The following is a 21,175-nucleotide window of genomic DNA, read 5'->3' as shown; positions in this document are numbered from 1 at the left end:
AGAGAAGGTTTAGCCATGGGGTGACAGTCATCCTGCGCTAAGCCCCTCACCACAACACAGGATTTGTTCCGATGACTCCGGCCAGAGCAAAACGGGACGGCGTACTGGCACCCACAGATACAGCTTGAGGCCCAACCCCCACCCGAGCCAGCGGCTGAGAGACTATGCCTGCTGAAGACCTGGAGCTCACCAGCTGGGACTCACGCAAGTACCACAGTCATGGACTGGACTGAATATTTATATGTGATTTTGTATAACCATGTTGAGAAAATGTTTTGACAAAAGAACTGAGTTTGATAGTTGGCGGTCTAGTATCCACCACATCCGCAGGCCAGGTGTTGCCTGCGGGTAGTTATTAAATAGAAGGCGGCCGCTCGGGCACTTCACTTCCGACTACTCCACCGGTGTAGTCCTTGTGGGTCTGCTAGCGCACTCCAACCCCCGCGCTAGCCTAATCTGCCCAGCGAAGGCCCAGGTGCACTCGAGGGCCGGCACACAACAACAACGTAACACTCCTTTCAGTATGCCTAATGGAACATGCGTAACGGGCACTACCTTTGATTAAGGTAACACGCAGTCACGTATATTATGTTGATCTTTTAACTACGCGGCTACTCGGTGTATACCATTAATTTTGCCTCACTTTTTTCCGTATCTCAGGTTCACGCCATTTGACGCGTAGATATATGCTAAAACAAATCTCATTACAAATGTTTTACAGAGTGAGGCATACATATTACCAGAGTCCAGGTGACAATACAGTTTGGGTGAGTGCATTTTATTGCATGCACGTTTTTGTAGTTTTGTGTATCTCCGTATAACCAGCAAATCCTAGAAGGCATTATCATATAAGGTTCTAAAGTCTCGTTGTATCTTATATTATAGCACATTAAGTTAGAATACAGGTTTTTTTGCTGCAATCATGCAGTTTAATGTTGTGAACCCAGACAGTTGCAAGAAGCTATCATTTTCATTAAACCACATGGCGCGCTGCCTGTAAAATGGCTACCAGTAATCATTTAATTAATTTTCTTGCGGAATGCAGTAAACTGACATATACGCTCATCTTATAAGTTATCCACAACATATCTTGGGCCTTTTCAGCAACTTAACACGTTACGGGATCACTTGTTAATGGTAAGATAGGATTATTTGATAATGCATTCCTGGTCTCTCTACATCCATATCTGTGATAAACACTTGTATTTCTCGTTTTTTTCTTCAGTGCACAGGTTTCAGTTAAATCTTTAATATCACTTCAACATACCACTCTAAAAACATAACACACTGTTGCCAATCGGCACAAGGGGGCTCGCTCACCATTGAATACCGCATGTTTAGTGGATTTATTATAAACACTTTTGGGTTTGCGATTCGGTATTCGGAAGGGGCGTGTTTCAGGTGTCCCTTCCGAATACCAACTCGCATCGGTATGTAAGAATGTTTTGTGACCGTAAATGTGGTCGCAAAACATTGACATATTACCACCTACTTCAAGTAGGTGGTAACCCATTCACAAATGGGAAGGGGTCCCTTGGGAACCCCCTTTCCCTTTGTGAATGTTTGTAAATGCATTTTTTTAGAGCAAGCAGTGGTCCCACAGACACTGCCTACTCTTAAAAAATGAAAAGAAAAGTTTTCATTTTTCTTGTTTGAATGCAACCCATTTTCCTTTAAGGAAAACCGGCTGCATTTAAAAAAAATGATTGCTTTATTTAAAGGCAATCATGGACATGGTGGTCTGTGATACCACCAAGCCACCATTCCTGTGGTTTTAGCGATTTCTTGGGGGTCGCAAATTGGGACCTACCTATTTAATATTCATGAGGTTGTTCATTTGCGACCCCATAGGAATCGCAGAAAGTGTACTACATACTTTCATGCATGCCGTTTTCCAATTCCCTAACTGTGAATCGCAATAAATGTTTTTGATACATCTGGCCCATTGCTATTTAGAACGTCAATAGCTCAAACGCTCGCCAACTGCAAGACCTATTTCAGTGCAAATGCTTGTTTTAGCATAGAATTAAACAATGCTCAAATATTAAATTTTTCCCAGTTGCAACACTTTGTCCCAAGTAAGTCTATGTTCTTTTACTAACCACCATTGTTTGAACTCCGATTGTAAGGTTGAATAAAGTGATATCTGTGACTGTTTTGCCTTCAGAATTCATGCATCAGCATGGGCATAACTTCTTTGACATCTGTTGGGGGCAGGCAGCGAGGGGCGAATGGCGCGCTCTGCATTTACAAAAGTGAGCATGTGCGCTGCTTGGCCATTCAGTGCATGCACAACGAGGCGTTCGCTGTGCCACGGAAGTAATCAGAATACCTCCACCAGGAAAGCTGTGTGCATAGGTGTGATGTGGCGTCGGAAACCGCAGTCGAACTCAATGGAGGACTTCAGGAAGATGCCACTGCTGGGGAAGGTGAAAGTGTTCGATAGAACCCAAAGGTGGATTCAAGATGTGAAGAATCTGCAAGCAGAGGTGACAGAGTCTATGCCACTCAGGAGTGACCAGGAGGCATGGGAGACGAATGCCCACCGATGCCGAGTGTTGCAGGAGAACTGAAAGTGACCTTGCAAATACAGCTCTGTGGACCAGGCGATGTTGTGGAAGACCAGGAGCTGTACATGAGCTGTCCCACGTTTGATGTTGAGAGTTGAGGGGTCGGTGTCCGGCATAGCACCAACAAGCCTTGGCTACTGCAAACCAATGAGGTAGTTGAAGAAGGTGCAATGTCGGGACCAGCAAGGTCCAGGAGACTCACCACAAGCAGGGGAGTCAGGACAGACCCAGAGCAATCAAGGCAGCCCAAAGAATGCACAGATGACCCTCAAGAGGACCCACAGGCCGGAGGCACAGGGGTAGCGAGAGAACCTCGAGCAGCTCACCAAAGATGCAGGTCCACAGTGCAAGTGATGTGGTGAGGATGCAGATCTTGGCCACAGGAGATGCTTGAGGTTGGGGCTACTTGCAGCCCGAAGGTCTTGATGGAAGGAAGCCAACAAGCCTTTGAAACTGCAAGTCAACGTAGTGCACAGGGGTTTGGTCTGACGAGGGATACTGGCCTCAAATTTGGTGAGAGGACAGGCAGGCCTCGAGGGATGTGAAGATCCATCCCATGTGTAGCTGAGCCTTTCAGAGTTTGTCGGAGCCCAGGATCAGCAGACCTGTCAGCTTAGATGTGGTGCCTGCAGATGCAAGGAAGTGATTCCTTCACTTCAAAGGAGATTCCATCAGGTGTGTTGGATGCCATGTCATGGAAGGTTCCTGTATTGGGCACGGGTACAGATGTTGCAGCAGACGAGCAGGGCAAAAAAAGCAGGAGTCTTCCCGGTTGCAGCCTTGATTCCCAGAGCAAAGTCCAGCGAAGTCCAGAGTGCCCAGGTGATCGAAGAAGAAGTGATGTCTGAAAAGAATGTTGTCCCTTGACAAATCAAGGAACCCCGACAGGTAAGACCATTAAACACCCTAAGGAAATGGTTGGGACGATTCAGGGGTCCCTCCCCAAGGAGAGGCTGACAAGGGGGAAGATACTCCCCTGTCCTTGTCTGGTTTTGTGCCTGAGCTGGAGCCAATGGCTCCCTGAACTGGTTTGACCTGAACTATGCATGGAGGGCACCAAGTGTACTCTGCATGAAGACTATGTCGTGCTGGCAAGCACCCCCACCCTGGAATCATACCTCCTATACCATTTGTGGTGTGGGGGTATGATTCCTACATGATTGATACCAAACATGATGGGATTCATTACAGCCAGTTTCGCGATGGTCATCGCGTAATGACATGGTGCCCCTCTATATGTTATGTGGCTGTCTCACTTACAACCCTGGAGAATGGACTCTGTAGGTTGTAGGGGTGTCCTGCTCATGCTGCTCATGCAGAGACACCCTCACACTCAGAACCGAGCACTCAGCCTTCAGGATTGAAAGGCCTGCTCTAGGGGTGACTTATAGGTTTTACATGCAATTACCTCAATTATAGTGGTCACCCATGGGTGGCATAATAGATGCTGCAGCCCCTGGGGGTCCCCTTGTGTACCTATGCCCTGGGTACCTTCGTACCATATACCTGGGACCGATAGGTACATCCCAGATTTGACACTGGTGTAACCTTAAGTACTTACCAAACCACTTTAGGGCAGAAAGCACAGAGAATGGGGTCCTGATTAGCAGGGTCCCAGACAGACTGGTCAGAAACAGCATTACATCAAGCAAAAAGTGGGGGTAGCCATAAAAGCATATCCTACATTCCTACACTCTACAATAGTCATGGAGAGGGTGTATTGCTGATTAAATTGCCTAGTGAGAGCAGAAACCAAAAAGAACATGCTCTGGCTTTGCTCGACCTTGAAACGTTCCAAATTCAAATCCGCTTTGTTGCAGAAAAGGCAGAGAGCTATCAAACAGCATGTCCATTAATACAAAAACATGAGATGGAAGGTGCACACAATTAGAGTCCAAAGGAAGGATAGTGTATTGTTTATCTTCTTCTTTATTTAACAGTTTTTTTCAAATACAGGCACAGCCAACGCGTTTCGTTCCATTAGCCTTGTGGAACTTCGTCAGGGCGAATTGATTCAATTTTGGGATTGGAATCTATTCAGACCCACCTTGTGGATCAAACAGCAGCTGATTCTGGGTCTTCAAAGGCATGTAACCTTCTTATATTCAGAGAAGGTGTTCAAACTGGATACGAGTGGGTAAGCCCAGTAGATGTTCCAATGCTATATCCAGCAGTGTTCAGAGTATAAAAGGACTAGGTATAAAGATTATTCAAGGTGGTACGGACATTCGCCAGGGAATCTAGTATTCGCAAAGATAATTTCTTGCTCTTCTCTCTAATGTCGAACTCCGGTACGGGCTCTAATTGAAGAAGAAGAGGCCACCGGTCCGTAGTAAAACTCGGTGTTCGTGGTAATAACCACTGAGCACCTGTAGTCGGGTGCTCCAATTTCGTATGTCGTCTCGTGGCGGCGTCCCGGATCTAAACTCGGTGACTGAGTAGCCGGGCGCTACTTTTCCACGCAGGCGCGTTAGCGGTGATCAAGGGGCAGCGTCAGCACATCCCCGTGAAATCGGAGAGTGCTTAGGAAGTCAATCCCACACGGTGTCTCCACAGTCTGTCGGCGTGTATCGAAACGCTATTCTCTCGCACAGGCGCCTGTGCGAGAGAATAGCGTTTCGATACACGCCGATGTGCTGACGCTGCCCCTTGATCACCGCTAACGCGCCTGCGTGGAAAAGTAGCGCCCGGCTACTCAGTCACCGAGTTTAGATTAACCGCGCTGGATTAAAGTCCGAAGCACACGCCGAATGAACTGGTATGTGCTAACGCTGCCTCCATAAATACGCTACGGAGAGCGACACCAGTCTTCGAAGATATAATTCCATTCGACAATTTTGAACAAAGCGAGTAATATACCAAGTTGAAACACGAAGCGTCCCCTCCATCCAGGCTACAGCTCTTCAATTTTTAGTGGTTGACTCCAAATCGCAAAGGTCATTTCAGTCTAGAGAAGCCTCCAGTCTATGACTTCCTTAGACCACATATTCAGTCAATTGGGTATGTCTGAGGCCCTGATGAGAATCCCTGACGACCAATAGGGGATTTGAAACGCGTAGGCCATTGTTCTACTGGTCTGCTCGAGTATCTAGGGGGCATTATTACTCCCTGACTTCTCACCATTCTATGTACATTACCTTTTACTGTATCAAGTTCTAATGAATGATTCTAAATTCATCAACAGATAGGAATGTAATTTCTTTAAATTGTACTAAATGTTTGTATAACTTGTGCAGATCCAGTATATTCTTTGTTTTACTATAGTGGTAGTATGTGGTATGATTGATCGAGATATGAATGTGATGAATGCTGTGTTGATTGTGATATGATTGAAGATTTAGAATGCATGAAGTCTCTATTGAATGTGGTTTGTTGATGTGTCCCTATTTCTTATATGCTTCTCTTTTTATAAAATAGAAAAACTTTGTAAAAATTGTTAATCTTCAAAAATAAAAATTGCGAGTAATGAGCAAATACCCCATTTTGAATTAGTGTTCTTAGTGTGGATGTTAAGAGTGATAATTGAAGAAATATCATCAGCACTGGCACTTCTTTTGTTATTTGTTGTATAGGCTCAGCCTTGCTGATCAGAGCCAACCCCACTTTTGTTTTCACACCCAGTTCCTGCATGGCATGGACTATGCAGCCCATGCTGTACAGGAACTGATTTGGTGCTTCCATTGCAGTGCCCATTTCTAGAGGCATTGCCATGGGAATGCTAAAAACCAGCCAGCCAGACAGGAGGAAACTCCTAATCTGGCGGGGTCTGACTACAACTTTGGTGGTGAGGCATCGCCCCCGGGGCCACACCGGCAAAGTTGTAATCAGACCCTTTGTGAGATCTGTCATAGATATTTGCTTTCAATAGCCTCGGCACGGTTTAAACCCTATTGTTTTAGGGGGTGACATTTTCCATGCACACTTGTAGAAATTTTCACAAATACCTGGTCAAAGGCCAGGGACAAGCTTCGGATCAGTGTCTAAAGACTCAGAAAGAAAGGAACTGACCCAGGGAATATGGGTGGCCTTCATAAGGGGACCTGCTCATCACTTTCAGAACAGAATGACAGCTGTATGGAGTTGCACAACACCACCTGTTGGAGCACAGGATAAGTACTCTACAAGTTTCCTGATCTAGTCTGACACCTGGGGAACATTCAGAAGGTGAGGAATCTGTGGATAAAAGTATCCATCAGAAAAAATATTTATTATTCACAACTTTCCAAAACAAATTCTGATCATTTGCTTTACTTACAATAAATAAATCAACTCATGCGATTTCGTAGATGAATCTCTTCCTATAGATCAAAGTCTTTTTGCAGATTCTACGACAACTAGTGACCCCCATCTTTGTCTCGTTTAATAAATTTAAGGGCAGACATCAGATCATAACAACCATTTATGCTCCATTTTCAATCGTGATTGCCTGGGGGTTTTATAGCCATTAACTCAGAAATAATAAAACGTATGTTATCAAAAGCGCCCTTGGTGTGGTCTATCTCTGGAAAATCTTGAAGACTTAATTTTTTTTTCTAAAGCACTGTTTTCACATGTTACAAAGTAGATTATGTAAGTTCACCATGTCCCATTTCAACATTCTCCTTTGGTCTTTACAGACACAATCCATGCTTGATTGGTGACCAGAATGAAAACCTCCCTAAATACCTATAAGAGATAAAACCAGAGCCTTGTGGTCGCAAGTGGTTCAAAATCTATTAAGCTATTTGAAACCATGATATATTCATTGATTCTACAACTTTCTAGAGTGACAAACATTGGAACACTGTCATTGTCATGGTTAAAAAAATCTCACAAGGATGACATAGATTGTGTATGGCCAAAACTTTCAATAATGCCTCTTGTTGCCTCATTTAACTGGATCAGAGTCTGTGGCTGCCAACATTTATACAAAGAAGGATATTAACAGTGCCTGCTTGATGTTAAAGAGACCTGAAAGTAGAACTATTCAATCTCTAGTGTTATATGTGGAGGAATCAACACTGTTCTTCAATTTGTTGTATGATTTTTAAATGTTATTACAAATACAACTAGAAATATTGTAGTTATAAAAGTTCACAATCATAAGTAGGCCAAATGTCCTGAAGGTAAGGTGAAATGTCAAGAGATTTGGCCAACCTGTACAAGCCTCCTTTACCTGACATGACATACTAGCGATAACGGTACACAAATCATGAGGCCACCATGAGCTCTGTCTAAAGGGGAAGCAGTAGCCAGAAGTAGAAAAGTAGAACAACTTCCTATAAACAAGTACTGCAAAGCCAATTTGTCTGGCATTGGCCGCAAGCCTTTTGGCGATTCTTGTTTCATCACTGTTTTTGTAAAATGTTATGTTCGGGAACCAGCTGTGACCTCATCAATCTAAAAAAAACATTGGCTAAGGGCAAAAATGTTGGTTTGGTCTCAAAAATCACACATTACCAATGTACTTCCTTGCACTGAAGGGATCTACTTAGAGTGTGGATGTGTTCCTTGTAAAACTGCAGCAAGCCATAATTCATAGTGAAGTCAACTAATAGCTACAGTGGGCTGCCACATTAACTTTTGATGCAATCTGGAATGAGTGGAAAAAAAATGTGAATGACACAACCACAGACTAATGGAAGACGTCTGACTGAAACCCCCAATAACTATCTATGTCATAAATATAATTTTAGTAAAATCAAAAGATCTTGGCTAAAACTGATGTAAAAAAAGTAAATTGGTCTGGCACTGGCTGCCGCCTGCTGCCTAGAGAGAAAGTAGAAACACAGAGGAAGGCGTCAAAGAAAGAAAGAGAATGGCGCGAAAGAAAGACTGAAAGAGGAAGGAGCTGAAGAAGCAAAGTAAGAAAGAGAAAGGTGTAAATGAAAGGGAAAGAAAGAAAGAAAGAATAAAATCAAGAAAGATGAAGGCAAGAAAGAAAGAAGGAATGAAAAAAGAAGGAAAGAAAAAGGGAAAGAAAGAGGAAAAGACAGGAGGAATAAAGGTAAGAAAGAGGAAAGAAAGGAAGAATAAGTAAGAAAGAAAGAAGGACAGACAGACAGGGTTGCAAAGACAGAGAACCCTCAAGTGAGCTGCTGCTATGATGTTGAACAGCAGGGTCAGATAAATAAATGCCACCTTAAAAGGAATTTACAACAGTATTAGTAAGAGAGAGGAACTGATAAAGATTAACTCTGCCCTGTACTCAGACCTGGTAAAGAAAAGGCCCTTCTATCACACATGTTTCTACAAAGGCAACGAAACACTGTCACTAAAGGGAAATACCTTGTGTGTGGATGTTTTCCTTCTAAAAAGGTTAAATGCAGTCACTCAACGTGAAGTTAGCCAGTGGCTGAAGTACGGTGACCCAATGCCCCATGCTGTATGCAGCATTCGACGGACACAAATGTGAATGACAGCCCCTTTATATAATTTTATTATACATCTATTTTAGTAAAATCAAAAGGTCTTATCTAACGCCAGACCTAAAAAGAGCAAATAACCCATATTTCTAGAAAACTATAATACCAAATAACCTTATAAAATGTAACTTGATCATATTCACTATGAGTGAATATGAGCCAGTGTGGCTCAGGGGTTAGAGGCGGCAGACCCGGAATCTGAGAGTTCAATTCCCCGCCTCGGCGGGTCTTGGGCTCAAAAATTCCACGGACTCGATAATTCTTGCTCTGGTGCCTTCTCGACTCACGGGTTCACACTCTGTGACTCTGGGCAATAGCTTGCTTAATCTCCACAACGGCCCATCACGGCGGGATGCTCCAAGGTGGAGGCCAGGCATCCTTAGCGTTGTGGGGGCCGTTGTGGAGATTAAGCAAGCTATTGCCCAGAGTTGCAGAGTGGGACACCATGATTGGAATAGGCACTAAGGCGAGATTTGTCAGGTCCGAGGAATTTTTGAGCCCAAGATCCACAGAGGTGGGGAATTGAACCCTGGTCCCGGGCCAGACCTCTGCATCAGGGTCTGCCGCTCTAACCATTGTGCCACACTTCTCCACTTCAGAGTGCCCGTTCAGTAGTATGTGAACTCAAGTTTCCCTACTTTATTTTTCCTTGCAATATTATATAGCGCGAACTCAACAACATGGCATGAGCACAATTTACATTACAGAAGAACACATTCATTTGTGGTAGGCACGGGTAGATAAAGCGATTTGCCTGGAATCACAGGATCTTGAACTGATGCAGAGATTCAAACGTAGCTCCCCAGCCCTAAAGTTCGCAATTCTAGAACTTGTGGCGGGAGGTGTGTCTAAAAGTGTATGTCGGTGCTGGCCATCAATGAGAGAGAGCTGTGCATTTTTCAAATGGGTGGTGAAAAAATATGAGTATGTTGCTAGAGATGTGGGCCGCCGTGCCACCAATGTACTTACCGAGGGAGGGTAAACACCCATTATTCCGTAACTTTCTTTCTGCATACCATCACTCTGCATACTTTCATTACGAAAGTACCATGACTCTGCAATGCCATTATAACGCATGGCATTACATTTTATATGCTTTTACCACGCATACATTTACAACGAAATTCGTTGTAAATGCATGAATGGTAAAAGCATGTTTATTTTTAATGTTTGAATAAGGTAAGTATGGGTATAGGGGTATATATTTTGGGGTACTGAGGTATATGTTTTGGGATGTTTGGGTATTTTAAGGGTTCAGATATAGTTTTGAGTTATGGAGTACAGGGGTAGATTTAGGGTTGAGGGATAAGTATGGGTTTTGGGGTACGGGGTATTTTTAGGGTTCAGGGCTAGGTTTGGGTTTTGGGGTATAGGGATATTTTTAGGGTTCAGGGGTAGGTTTGGGTTTTGGGGTAAAGGGGTATTTTAAGGGTTCAGGGCTAGGTTTGGGTTTTGGGGTACAGGGGTATTTTTGGGGTTCTGGGCTAGGTTTGAGTTTTAGGGCACAGGGGTATTTTAGGGTTCAGGGGTAGGTTTGGGTTTTGGGGAACAGGGTTATTTTTAGGGTTCAGGGCTAGGTTTGGGTTTTGGGGTACAGGGGTATTTTTAGGGTTCAGGGGTAGGGTTGGGTTTTGTGGTACAGGGGTATTTTAAGGGTTCAGGGCTAGGTTTGGGTTTTGGGGTACAGGGGTATTTTAAGGGTTCAGGGGTAGGTTTGGGTTTTGGGGTACAGTGGTATTTTTAGAGTTCACGGTTAGTTTTGTTTTTTTCGGGTACAGGGGTATTTTTAGGGTTCAGGGGTAGGTTTGGGTTTTGAGGTACATGGGTATTTATAGGGTTCAGGGCTAGGTTTGGGTTTTGGGGTACAGGGGTATTTTTACGGTTTAGGGATAGGTTTGGGTTTTGGGGTACAGGGTATATTTATAGGGTTAAGATGGGTTAGTGTTTAAGGGTGTTGGGGTATTTTAAGGAGTAAGGGTGGGTTATGATTATGGGGTTCAGGGGTATTTAAAAGGAGCAGGGTGGGATTAGCACACGATATGAGACATGGCATGAAGGGCGGAACGTACCACAGGCCCCCAGCGTTTGTCACGCCCCCAGCACACGCCCACAGCACAACGCAGACACGCCCACAAGGGACTACTTTGCTGGCACGGTTCTTTTACCTTTTAAATGTATATGGTGGGCATCTGCATAGCCTATGTCCTTTTGCTGCAACGGCCCTTTCCAATGCTTTATTGGGTTTTGTGATTGGTGCAGTGGTTCCTGAGATTACCCGCCTCAAAGGTTTGGGCTCTCTCTTTATTATATCATTAGTATAAATTTAAACACATTTTCGCTCATCATGATAGAATTAAATTGTGATGGATGGAGTTATTAACATCCAGAGAACAAGGCACACATTCCTGAAATTAAGAACAATTTAATTTCCCTTGCAATCCTTGAAGTAATCAAAAAACCTGCATAACTAAAATAATGTTCTTATGATTAATTTGACAGTTCTTTATATGAGTGCACACATCCAAAGAACCTGCCTTGTTCTTTAACGTTTCCTTGTTTTCCATGTGCGTTGAGGCAAACAAGAAACAGTTGTGAAAATCATAACATAAGGTGCAGCTTGAAAGGAAGTTTGATCACAGGAGGCTCAGCATCGGTCTGCGACAAGGTAGCAGTGTGCATGGGACTATGCACCTGAAATGTATTTAACACCTCGGTCTGGGAAGTACATTGCATGACCGGCATTGCTGACTCCATACTAATTGTGTGTGTAAACTGCCAGTACTTGCGATTTGGAAGGTTCATCATTCAGTAACAAAGTCACTGTACTAATAGGCTGCGTATTACACCTGGTAGTATATGAATTCATATATGGCTTTAGCATTGCTAGTTTTCAATTCTACATTTTTATTTTATGTACCACAACCCCTAGAATAAGATTCATGAGACTCCAAATTACAAAGCTGCAGAGTAAAAAATAGCCTGGTATGTAAATAGGATAGTTTTGCAAGATATATTATCATTTGGGGAGAATCATCATCTTTATATGTGCTATCTGACCCAGTATTGAGAAAGGGAGCTTAGTCCATTTCTGCATGTCTCTTCGAACAGTGGTAAGCAAAGGCATTATATTGTGGGTGTTAGCACCTATTGCATTGTCGGCAATGTTTAGCCCAAGATATAGAAATCCTGTGTGTTTGACAATCAACCCTGCATGCCCATGTAAGTTTTTCCTGGGACCACCCGATTGGAAAACGCCTTGTCTTGTTCTAATTGACCATAAGATGGAGAGAGTGCTGAAGTTGTCTAATGTGCCCGTTATCACTCGGCTTAACCTTGCTAGTAGGAACACATAGAGAAGAAGGTCATCAGCATATACAGAGACCATATCCACACAGTTATCCGACCAGCCAAACCCCTTGATGTGATTCTCTGTCCACTGCCAACTCAAATAATAAAGGTAAAATTGGACTTCTCTGTCTTGTGCCTCTTCAATGGAAAGGAACGCAACAGGGTCCCTCCCTTTCTAAAATAGGCCTGTGATATTGTTTATAAGAGCTTGATATCGGAGAGTTATCGTAGATCAAAAGCACAAATGTCTCAATAGACGGAATAAATAATGCTCTGAAATGCTACCAAAAGCTTTTTCAAAATTGATTTATAATATAGCTAGAGGATCATGTAGTTGGGTGCTAGGGCAATAGTATTGTGTAATCTACAAATGCCCTGTCTGGTGGATTGACAAAGGCATAAAGCCACTGTACCAAGTCAGTGGAGACTGCAAGTAGGTGAGTCGCTAATACTTTCTGAAGTTTTTTAATTTTGCTAGTGATAAGAGATATCTGTCAGTTAGAGGCACATCTATGTGTGAGTATGTTTTTAATGCTTGTTTCCTCCAGCTCCGGAGGAACAGTGCCAGTATTTCAAGTCTACTCTTACAAATGCTAACCAGTGCTAAAGGTCTTGTGCTCTCTCCTTTAAAGATGGTAAAATTGGCTTACACCCAATTGGCACATTTAATTTGCTTATAAGTCCCAAGTAAAATGGTACTGCATTTACACAGGGCCTGTAAATTAAATGCTACTAGTAGACCTGCAGCACTTATTGCACCATTAACTAAAGTAGTCCTTTAAATCATGTCTCAGGTCTGCCACTGCAACCTGTACTGCAGTTTTACACTGCCAATTCAACCTGTCAAATTAACCCTTTTTCCAGACAGAAACTATCCTTTTTATTACACATAAGTCACCCCTAAGGTACTTCCTAAGCAGTCCACAGGGTAGGAGGCATTGTATTGAAAAAGTAGGACATGTGTTTTTAAGTTTTACATGTCCTGATAGTGAAAAACCCCTAAATCCCTTTTTAACAACTGTAAGGCTTATCTCTCCCATAGGATAACATTAGGTTAACTTAATACATTTAATAAGTGATAACCTCTGATTGGGAACAGGTAGAAATATCATATTTGGTCTCAAATGAATTGCAATTTAAAATCCTCTTTAAAAGTGAAGTTAGATTTTAGGCCACAATTCTGAAAATTACAATTTTAGGAATGTTCTTGTCCTACCCATTTGGTGCCTGTGTCCTAGGTCATATGACTGTGAATAGTTTGGCAGTTGCCCTTTGTGTATTCCTTGCAGACAATGAGACAAAGAGAGTCTAGGGGTTGTAAGGATGAGCCATCCTGCCAGGATGGTTGGAGAGAAGCTGTTCCCTGCCCCACCTAAATTTCAAAGGACTGCCTCCAGAATATTCTTAAAGACACTTGACACCAGTCCCTTGTCACCTTAAACATCTTGGAGCCTTGGCCTGGAGAGGAAAGAAACTTTCCATAGCCAGATGTGGGGATTTCCAAAATGTCACCCACACTTCAAAGGTTGGCACCAGGCATAAATATTGGGCCTTCTGAACGCCCATTCAAGATATACTCCTGGACCTGTGGAAGACTTCAGAAGGATTGCGGTGTACTCCAAAAGACGGCCTTGCTGCTTAAAGTCTGCCTTGTTTTTCAGACGACTGCCCTGATGCTTGAAACCTGCCTCTTCAGAGGGCTGCCCTACTGCTACCAGAGGATTGTCTTGATGTTTGAGGATTTCCTTGTTCCCCAAAGGACTGCCCTGCTGCTTGAGGCCTGACCTTTTTCTCAGAGGACTGCCCTGCTGACTTAGTCCTGAGTCCTAAAAGAAAGATTTGAAAAATACATAAGTGATCAGGGTAGGGATAGCCTGACCCCTAGGCTGCCTGATGGTGAAGTCCCAGAGGGATCCCACCTGTAGTCAAACCATTTTTTTTACATTTTGGTGCGAATTCACAGAGGATATGGCCAGGCCCTGTGGCTAACTCCCCACCAGCCACCACTAAAACACCCACCTCCCCTCCACCATGCACGACTTTTGGCTGTGCGCTACTGGGGGATGGCTATATGTATAGTAATAAAATGTTACTTTATGTTTAAAAAAACTAGAAATATGCTGAAAGAAACAAAGGGTAAAGTGACATCATAGCTAGGTTAAAGTTCAAGTGCCAATATAACGTTTTAAACAAAAAAAACTCAAATTTACCAGTTATTGCTATTTTTAGTAACTTTAACTCGTGCCCTACGATAACTAAAACCTTTGCCCTCGCCATGCACTACTAATTACCTCCCATATTACATCACTCATGCTATGTTCTATGACATCATTGATAACATCACTGCTACATCTGAAATTACATCTTTGATGACAAGGCTGTAAGTTGCAGGGGCATGAGTTATAGTTGCAACACTCATGCTGACATACTAAATAAGTAGTTTCAAAGTGATGAAACTTTGCCACTGGCATATTCAAAGTACACATTAAGGAAAGACTTATATGTGCATTTTTGTGTTTTGGAAATTTGCTAACAGTATAATTGTCAGTCACCACAATAGTGACTGGTGGTGTGTATGTGGGGAAGGGATCTTAGGGGATGGGCTAGTGAATTAATGCAAGAATGAAAAACTCTATGAGTGACAAGGTGCATGGACAACAAGTAATAGATGCAGGTATGGATCAATAGCACATATATGGAAGCTTCCATTCACCCACCAATTGACACATTATTTCATGCAACCATGGTTATCCACAAAACCACATAAACAAACTCACTTTGTCAATGAAGAAGCAGTTTCAGACCCTTTGATATTGTCAGTGCTTGTTCCTACTTCCATCCACCCTGTATTGCTGACATTGCTCTGCTATTTTTGCTACTCACTTAGAGAGAAAGCGCTGAGCTGGACCCCGGAGACAGCCATGCCGGTCAAGAAACGGAAAAAGCAGTAGCAGCTGAAGGAGGGTAGGAAAGCCACACAAGTGCCCGCAACACTCATCAGCAGGTAGGACCAGATAATCATGGTGCGACGTCCAAACCTGTGTCCATTGCCACATGCACATGAAAAATGGGAAGACAGTATTAGCACAGCTACAGGACCAAAAGTTAAAAAACAAAAGTGATTTTTTTTAAAGAATTGGGAGTGGAGCAGGAGATGATGTGTCAAAGCTACGGGTGTGTAGCTGCCAATCTTTATTTTGATAACACTGTCAATGGATTGCAATATTTGTTTCCCAAAGTCAACTACGAGGGCTAATCAGATAATGCAGTAGAAATATTTGGGACCTACTTCAATACTTTCATGTTACCAAAAGGAGTAGATAAACAAGCATTGGTAAAGTCAAGAGATCTGGCGTTGTCCCACTTCTTGTTTTAATAACTCGTGTTTTTGGCCAAATGTTATTGTTGGGGCAGCTGATGGGCCCTCATCAATTTAAAAACATTGAGTAAAGAAAAAAATATTTTTTGGTCTAATAGGCACACATTACCATAGTAGTTACTTGCACTAAAGGGAACTACTTTGGTGTGGGGGTGCTCCTTGTGAAGGGGAAGAATGTTGTAACTCACAGTGAAGTCAGACAATGGCTAGAGTGGACTGTGAGCGGAAGAAAAATGTAAATGACACAAGAGACTTATGGATGAAGTCTGACTAAAAACCCTTATAAGTAACTATGTTATACACCTAATTTTAGTAAAATCAAAACATCCAAACTAACACTGACCTAAAAAAGCTAATCAGTCTGGTGTTGGCTGTCAGCCGCTTGCCTTTCCTAATTCTTTTTTTGTAATGCTATTTATTGTATTTCTTTTTAGAAATGGATTGAGAATGTTGAACAGTTAGATAAATAGAGCGGTTCACAACACAGATAGAGAGGCTCACACAGACAGACAGAGAGGCTTGCAAAACAGACAGAGAGGTTTACACAGACATAAAGACAGAGATGATTAGATAGATAGATAGATAGATAGATAGATAGATAGATAGATAGATAGATAGATAGATAGATAGATAGATAGATAGATAGATAGATAGATAGATAGATAGATAGATAGATTCAAATAGTAATGCAATAGTTGGGGGGCGCGGCTAAGATGGCACCAGGTGCGGACGTGCCGCGCTAGAGCTCTGGTGAGGCCTACGGGCCCCATGATCTGATCCTGCGCCCGGAGGAGCCCGGGGGAGCACAAAACACTGGTGGCAGCTGAGGGGAGAAGAAACCATACGATTGGCAACGACCAATCCATGGCAAGTACAGAGCAGGCAAGATCGCGCAGGCGGCCAGGGAGGCTGGGTGGGGCTGAGCACAGGTGAGGGTCTGTGATGACTCCAGGGCCCCTGGAACAGCGGCTGCTTCTTGGATTGTGACGGAGTGCCCAGCTGCCGACTTTTGCTCTCACTGCCAGTAAACATGTGGCCCCAGAGAGTGTGGAGGCACCCAAGACGAGGGCCTGTGGGCTGGAGCTATTGGCAGAGCAACGTAGGGAGCGTTTGGGCGCCGCCCCCCTGCTTTCTCGCCGTCCGAGAAGGCAGAAACAAATGGTAGTTATATAACTACCATTTGTGATTTGTTTCTGCCTTCTCGCACGGCGAGAAAGCAGAACACTTCCTGGTTTAGAGTGAGTGGGTGCGTTACTCGAGGGCAGGGGGGAGTGGCTTGGGGGAGTGGCTTGCCCACTGTTGTTAACACTGATTGTTTGGTCAGCCTGAGGCCGCCCAGACAGTATTAACAACAGTGGCAAAGCCACTCCCCCAAGCCCCTCCCCCCTGCCCTTGAGTAACTCACCCACTCACTCTTCCTGTTCTATGTATGCTGAAAAAAATGACGTAGCCTGGGGCAGCCGGCCGCACCAATGAAAAACGCGGCGGTGGAGTGGAGGGGAGGGAGGCTGCCTGCCGCGCCGCCTTCCTGATGACGTGCTGCAGGACGTTGAAGAAGTTGAAAACGAGGAAGGCGGGAGTCGGGACGAGTCTCCGGATGGTAAGTTTATTTGTTTTTATTTGATATATATTTGTGGCCTGTTTGTTCTAAAATGTATGTCTTTCTGGCACATGGGGTGGGGAGACGGTGAACAGTGAGGTATGTAATATTCTGGGTTTCCTTGATTTTTAAGCAGCCCTGGCCTTTAATTCAACTCTTAGCCAGACTATTAAAGGTCATTTCTGGAGCTGGACTATGTGTAACAGAGATCACACCGAGATGGTTGAAACTCGGTGCGCCTGTACAGCGCCTTGAAATCTGATCTGAACCCGCTATGGAACCATGTCTCATGGATATATACCAAGTTCAAGTTCAAGTTTAACATTTGTATAGCGCACTACTCACCCAGAGGGTCTCAAGGCGCTTGAGGGAGGGGGGTACTTTATTTATCGAATATCCAAGTTTTTTGTTGTTTTCTGAAGGAGAGGTGGTTCTGTGTAAGGCGGATGTGGGTGGGGAGAGAATTCCAGGTTTTGGCCGCTAAGTAGGAGAAGGATCTTCCCCCCATGGTGGATCTATGGATGCGTGGAATTGCGGCGAGGGCTTGATTGGACGATCGAAGTTGGTGGGTGGGGTTGTAAAAGGACTTTTAGGTGACCGGAAATGTGAGTTTGGCGGGGGATGTCAAGTATGAGTCTGGCTGAGGCGTTTTGGATGCGTTGGAGTTTTTTCTGTAGTTTGGCTGTGGTTCCGGCGTAAAGGGTGTTTCCGTAGTCCAGTCGGCTTGTGACCAGTGCGTGGTTGACCGTCTTTCTTGTTTCGGTGGGGATTCAACTGAAGATTTTTTTGAGCATACGTAGGATGTTGAAGCATGATGATGAGACGGCGTTGACTTGTCTGGTCATTGAAAAGGAGGGGTCCAAGATGAAGCCCAGGTTACGTGCGTGGTCCGTAGGTATGGGTTGGTTTCCCAGGGCTGGTGGCCACCATGAGTCGTCCCAGGCGGAGGGGGATGAACCTAAGATGAGGACTTCCGTTTTGTCCGAGTTCAGTTTTAAACGGCTGTTATTCATCCTCTTGGCTACTTCATTCATTCCTTTGTGTAGGTTGGTTTTGGCGATGTTTGGGTCTTTGGTGAGGGAGAGGATCAGCTGGGTGTCGTCTGCGTAGGAGATGATGTTGAGGTTGTGTTGGCGCGCGATGGATGCGAGGGGACTCATGTATACGTTAAAGAGGGTGGGACTGAGTGATGATGGTACGCCGCAGATGACTTCGGTGGCCTCTGATCTAAAAGGGGGAAGGCGGACTCTCTGGGTTCTTCCGGCGAGGAACGAGATGATCCAATCCAATGCTTTTCCTTGTATTCTGACATTGCTGAGGCGTTTTATAAGGGTGCTATGGCAGACTGTGTTGAAGGCTGCGGAGAGGTCAAGTAGGATGAGGGCAGCTGTTTCTCCGTTGTCCAGTAGTGTTCGAATGTCGTCTGTTGCTGCGATGAGGGCGGTCTCGGTACTGTGTTTGGCTCGGAAGCCGGACTGTGAAGGGTCGAGGGATTTGTTGGATTCGAGGAAGGCGGCGAGCTGACTGTTGACGGCTTTCTCAATGACTTTGGCAGGGAATGGGAGGAGCGAGATGGGGCGGTAGTTCTTAAGTTCAGTGGGGTCTGCAGTGGGTTTCATCAGAAGGGCGCTGAGTTCGGCATGTTTCCAGCTTTCCGGGAAGGTAGCGGAATTGAGGGAGCAGTTGATGACGTCTCGGAGATAGGGTGCAATATTGGAGTCTGCTTTGTTGAAAATGTGGTGGGGACATGGGTCGGTTGGCGATCCTGAGTGGATGGAATTCATCAGGCGGATGGTGCCTTCAGTGGTGATTGGGTTCCAGGCATAAAGGTTGTTGGAGGGGGTTTTATTTCGGAGGTGGGTGGGGTGGACTGGTCTCCGGACTGGTTTTCAAAGCTGTTATGTATGTCAGCAATTTTGTTGTGGAAGAATGAGGCTAGGGAGTCGCAGAGGTCTTGGGAGGGAGTGATGTCATTGGTGCCAGCGGTGGGGTTGGTAAATTCTTTGACGATGTTGAATAGTTCCTTGAGGTTGTGAGCGTTGTTGTCGAGTCGATCCTTGAATGCTGATTTCTTGGTGGATCGGAACAGTTGGTGGTGTTTGCGGGTGGCGTTCTTGAAGTTGGCCAGGTTGTCCGTGGTTGGATTTTTTCTCCAGGCTTTCTCGAGGGTGCGACATAACTTCTTGGATTTCTTAAGGTCATCGTTGAACCAGGGGTATTTTTTGCTACCTTGCTTGATTTGATGTTTTTTCAAGGGTGCTAATTCGTCAGCGCTGTGGGTGATCCATTGTGTGAGGTTGGTGGCTGCAAGGTTTGGGTCCGATGATTTTATAGGAGGGTTTTGGTGAAGCGATGTGAAGAGTTGGTCAGTGGTAATTTTGTTCCAGTTTCTGCGGGGAATTGGTTGTGGGTTGTTGTGGGTCGTAGTCTTTTTGTAGATGAAGTGAACGCAGCTGTGGTCTGTCCAATGGAGAGCTGTGGTGTGATTGAAGGAGATGTGCTTGCTGGAAGTGAAGATTGGGTCGAGCGTGTGCCCGGCATAGTGGGTGGGGGTGTCAACAAGTTGTTTGAGTCTGAGATTGGCGAGGTTGTCCAGAAGGGTGGTGGTGTTGCTGTTGTTGTTCTTTTCCAGGTGGAAGTTGAGGTCTCCCAGTAGAATGTAGTCCTCGGAGGGGAGGGCGTGTGGGCTGATGAAGTCAGTGATGTCTTCGCTGAATTGTGTGCGGGGTCCTGGTGGCCTGTAGATTAGGGTGCCTCTGAGTGTGGTCTTGAGGTCGATGTGGATCTGGAAGTGAAGGTGTTCGGCGGCTGTGAGGTGATCGTCGGAGCTGGTCGTGATGCGGATGGTGTTTTTATGTACAATGGCGATGCCTCCTCCTGTTTGGTTGGTGCGGTCCTTTCGGATGATCTTGTAGCCGTCAGGGATGGCTGTGGCGATGTCGGGCGTTGATGAGGCGTTCATCCAGGTTTCTGTAAGAAAGGCGACGTCCGGCGATGTGGTGTCGAGTAGGTTCCAGAGTTCGATGGCGTGTCTGTGGACCGAGCGGGTGTTGAGCAGGATAACTTCAGGTGGTTAGTGTCGGAGCTCTGTTTGGAGTTTGTGGATTTGGTGTGGGTCCTGATGCAGTCGAACTTGCAGGAGTGGCAGGTGAAGGGTCCATGGGTGTGTCCTGGGGCGGCTTGGTAGCAGTTTGGTGGTTGGCCGGGGTTAAGGGCAGAGAGGGTTGTGGAGTCGTACGTTATGCGGGTGGAGTGGATTTTGCGGGGGCCAGGGGGTTTGGCGCTGGGCACGGTCCAGGCGCGGACGGGCGTAGACGGGCTTAACTTTAGCGCACCTTCGGCGCGCATGGGGCGCTTCCGCTGTGCGTGGACGCTGCGCGTCAGCTGTTCTGGCATAAGTGGATAGTGGGGGGGCGGAGTGAGGGAGGAGCAGCTGGGAGGCGGGAGCGGGGGGAGAGGCTGGCTACGAGGCAGAACAGCAAAGATGGCAGCGAAAGCAAAACCGAAAACAGGACGAGATTGGGGCACAAAGTACAGTGTCGCAATGGGCAGTAGCACCGGCACAATCAGGCAATGATTATTTAATTAATTAAAGCAGTGCGAGCGCTCCGAAACTTAAACAGAGAAAAATGCGAGCAAAGTGAAAATTTGCACAAATACAAAGCGAGTAATGGGCAAAATAATGCTTGGCAGCAGTAAGCTAAAGCAGGCACCAATTCAATTAAGCAATGCGGGCAAAGCACAACGATACCCAGGCCAGGGAGTGTGGGGAGCGACCACTTCACAAGGAGTCAGGACGGTCTCAGCGCTTCTGTCTACGGAGCGAGCCTTATCAGTCAGTGGGAGGGAGGAGCAGCTGGGAGGCGGGAGCGGG

General features: G+C 45.1%; 1 protein-coding gene across 1 annotated transcript in view; it reads right to left on the bottom strand.

Annotated features, from left to right (window-relative positions):
• The window catches only part of LOC147691746 (solute carrier family 22 member 6-A-like), a 165,835-nt gene that overhangs the window by 119,998 nt on the left and 24,662 nt on the right, over positions 1–21,175 (bottom strand). Inside the window, exon 4 of the mRNA XM_086938030.1 lies at positions 15,206–15,360. Within this exon, the coding sequence (XP_086794156.1) occupies positions 15,206–15,360 (155 nt within the window). The remainder of the gene's footprint in view (positions 1–15,205; positions 15,361–21,175) is intronic.

Source organism: Lissotriton vulgaris, chromosome 9, assembly GCF_964263255.1.
Source record: "Lissotriton vulgaris chromosome 9, aLisVul1.2, whole genome shotgun sequence".
In the NCBI taxonomy this organism is placed as follows: domain Eukaryota; kingdom Metazoa; phylum Chordata; class Amphibia; order Caudata; family Salamandridae; genus Lissotriton; species Lissotriton vulgaris.
This window is presented reverse-complemented; position numbering and strand designations above follow the sequence as displayed.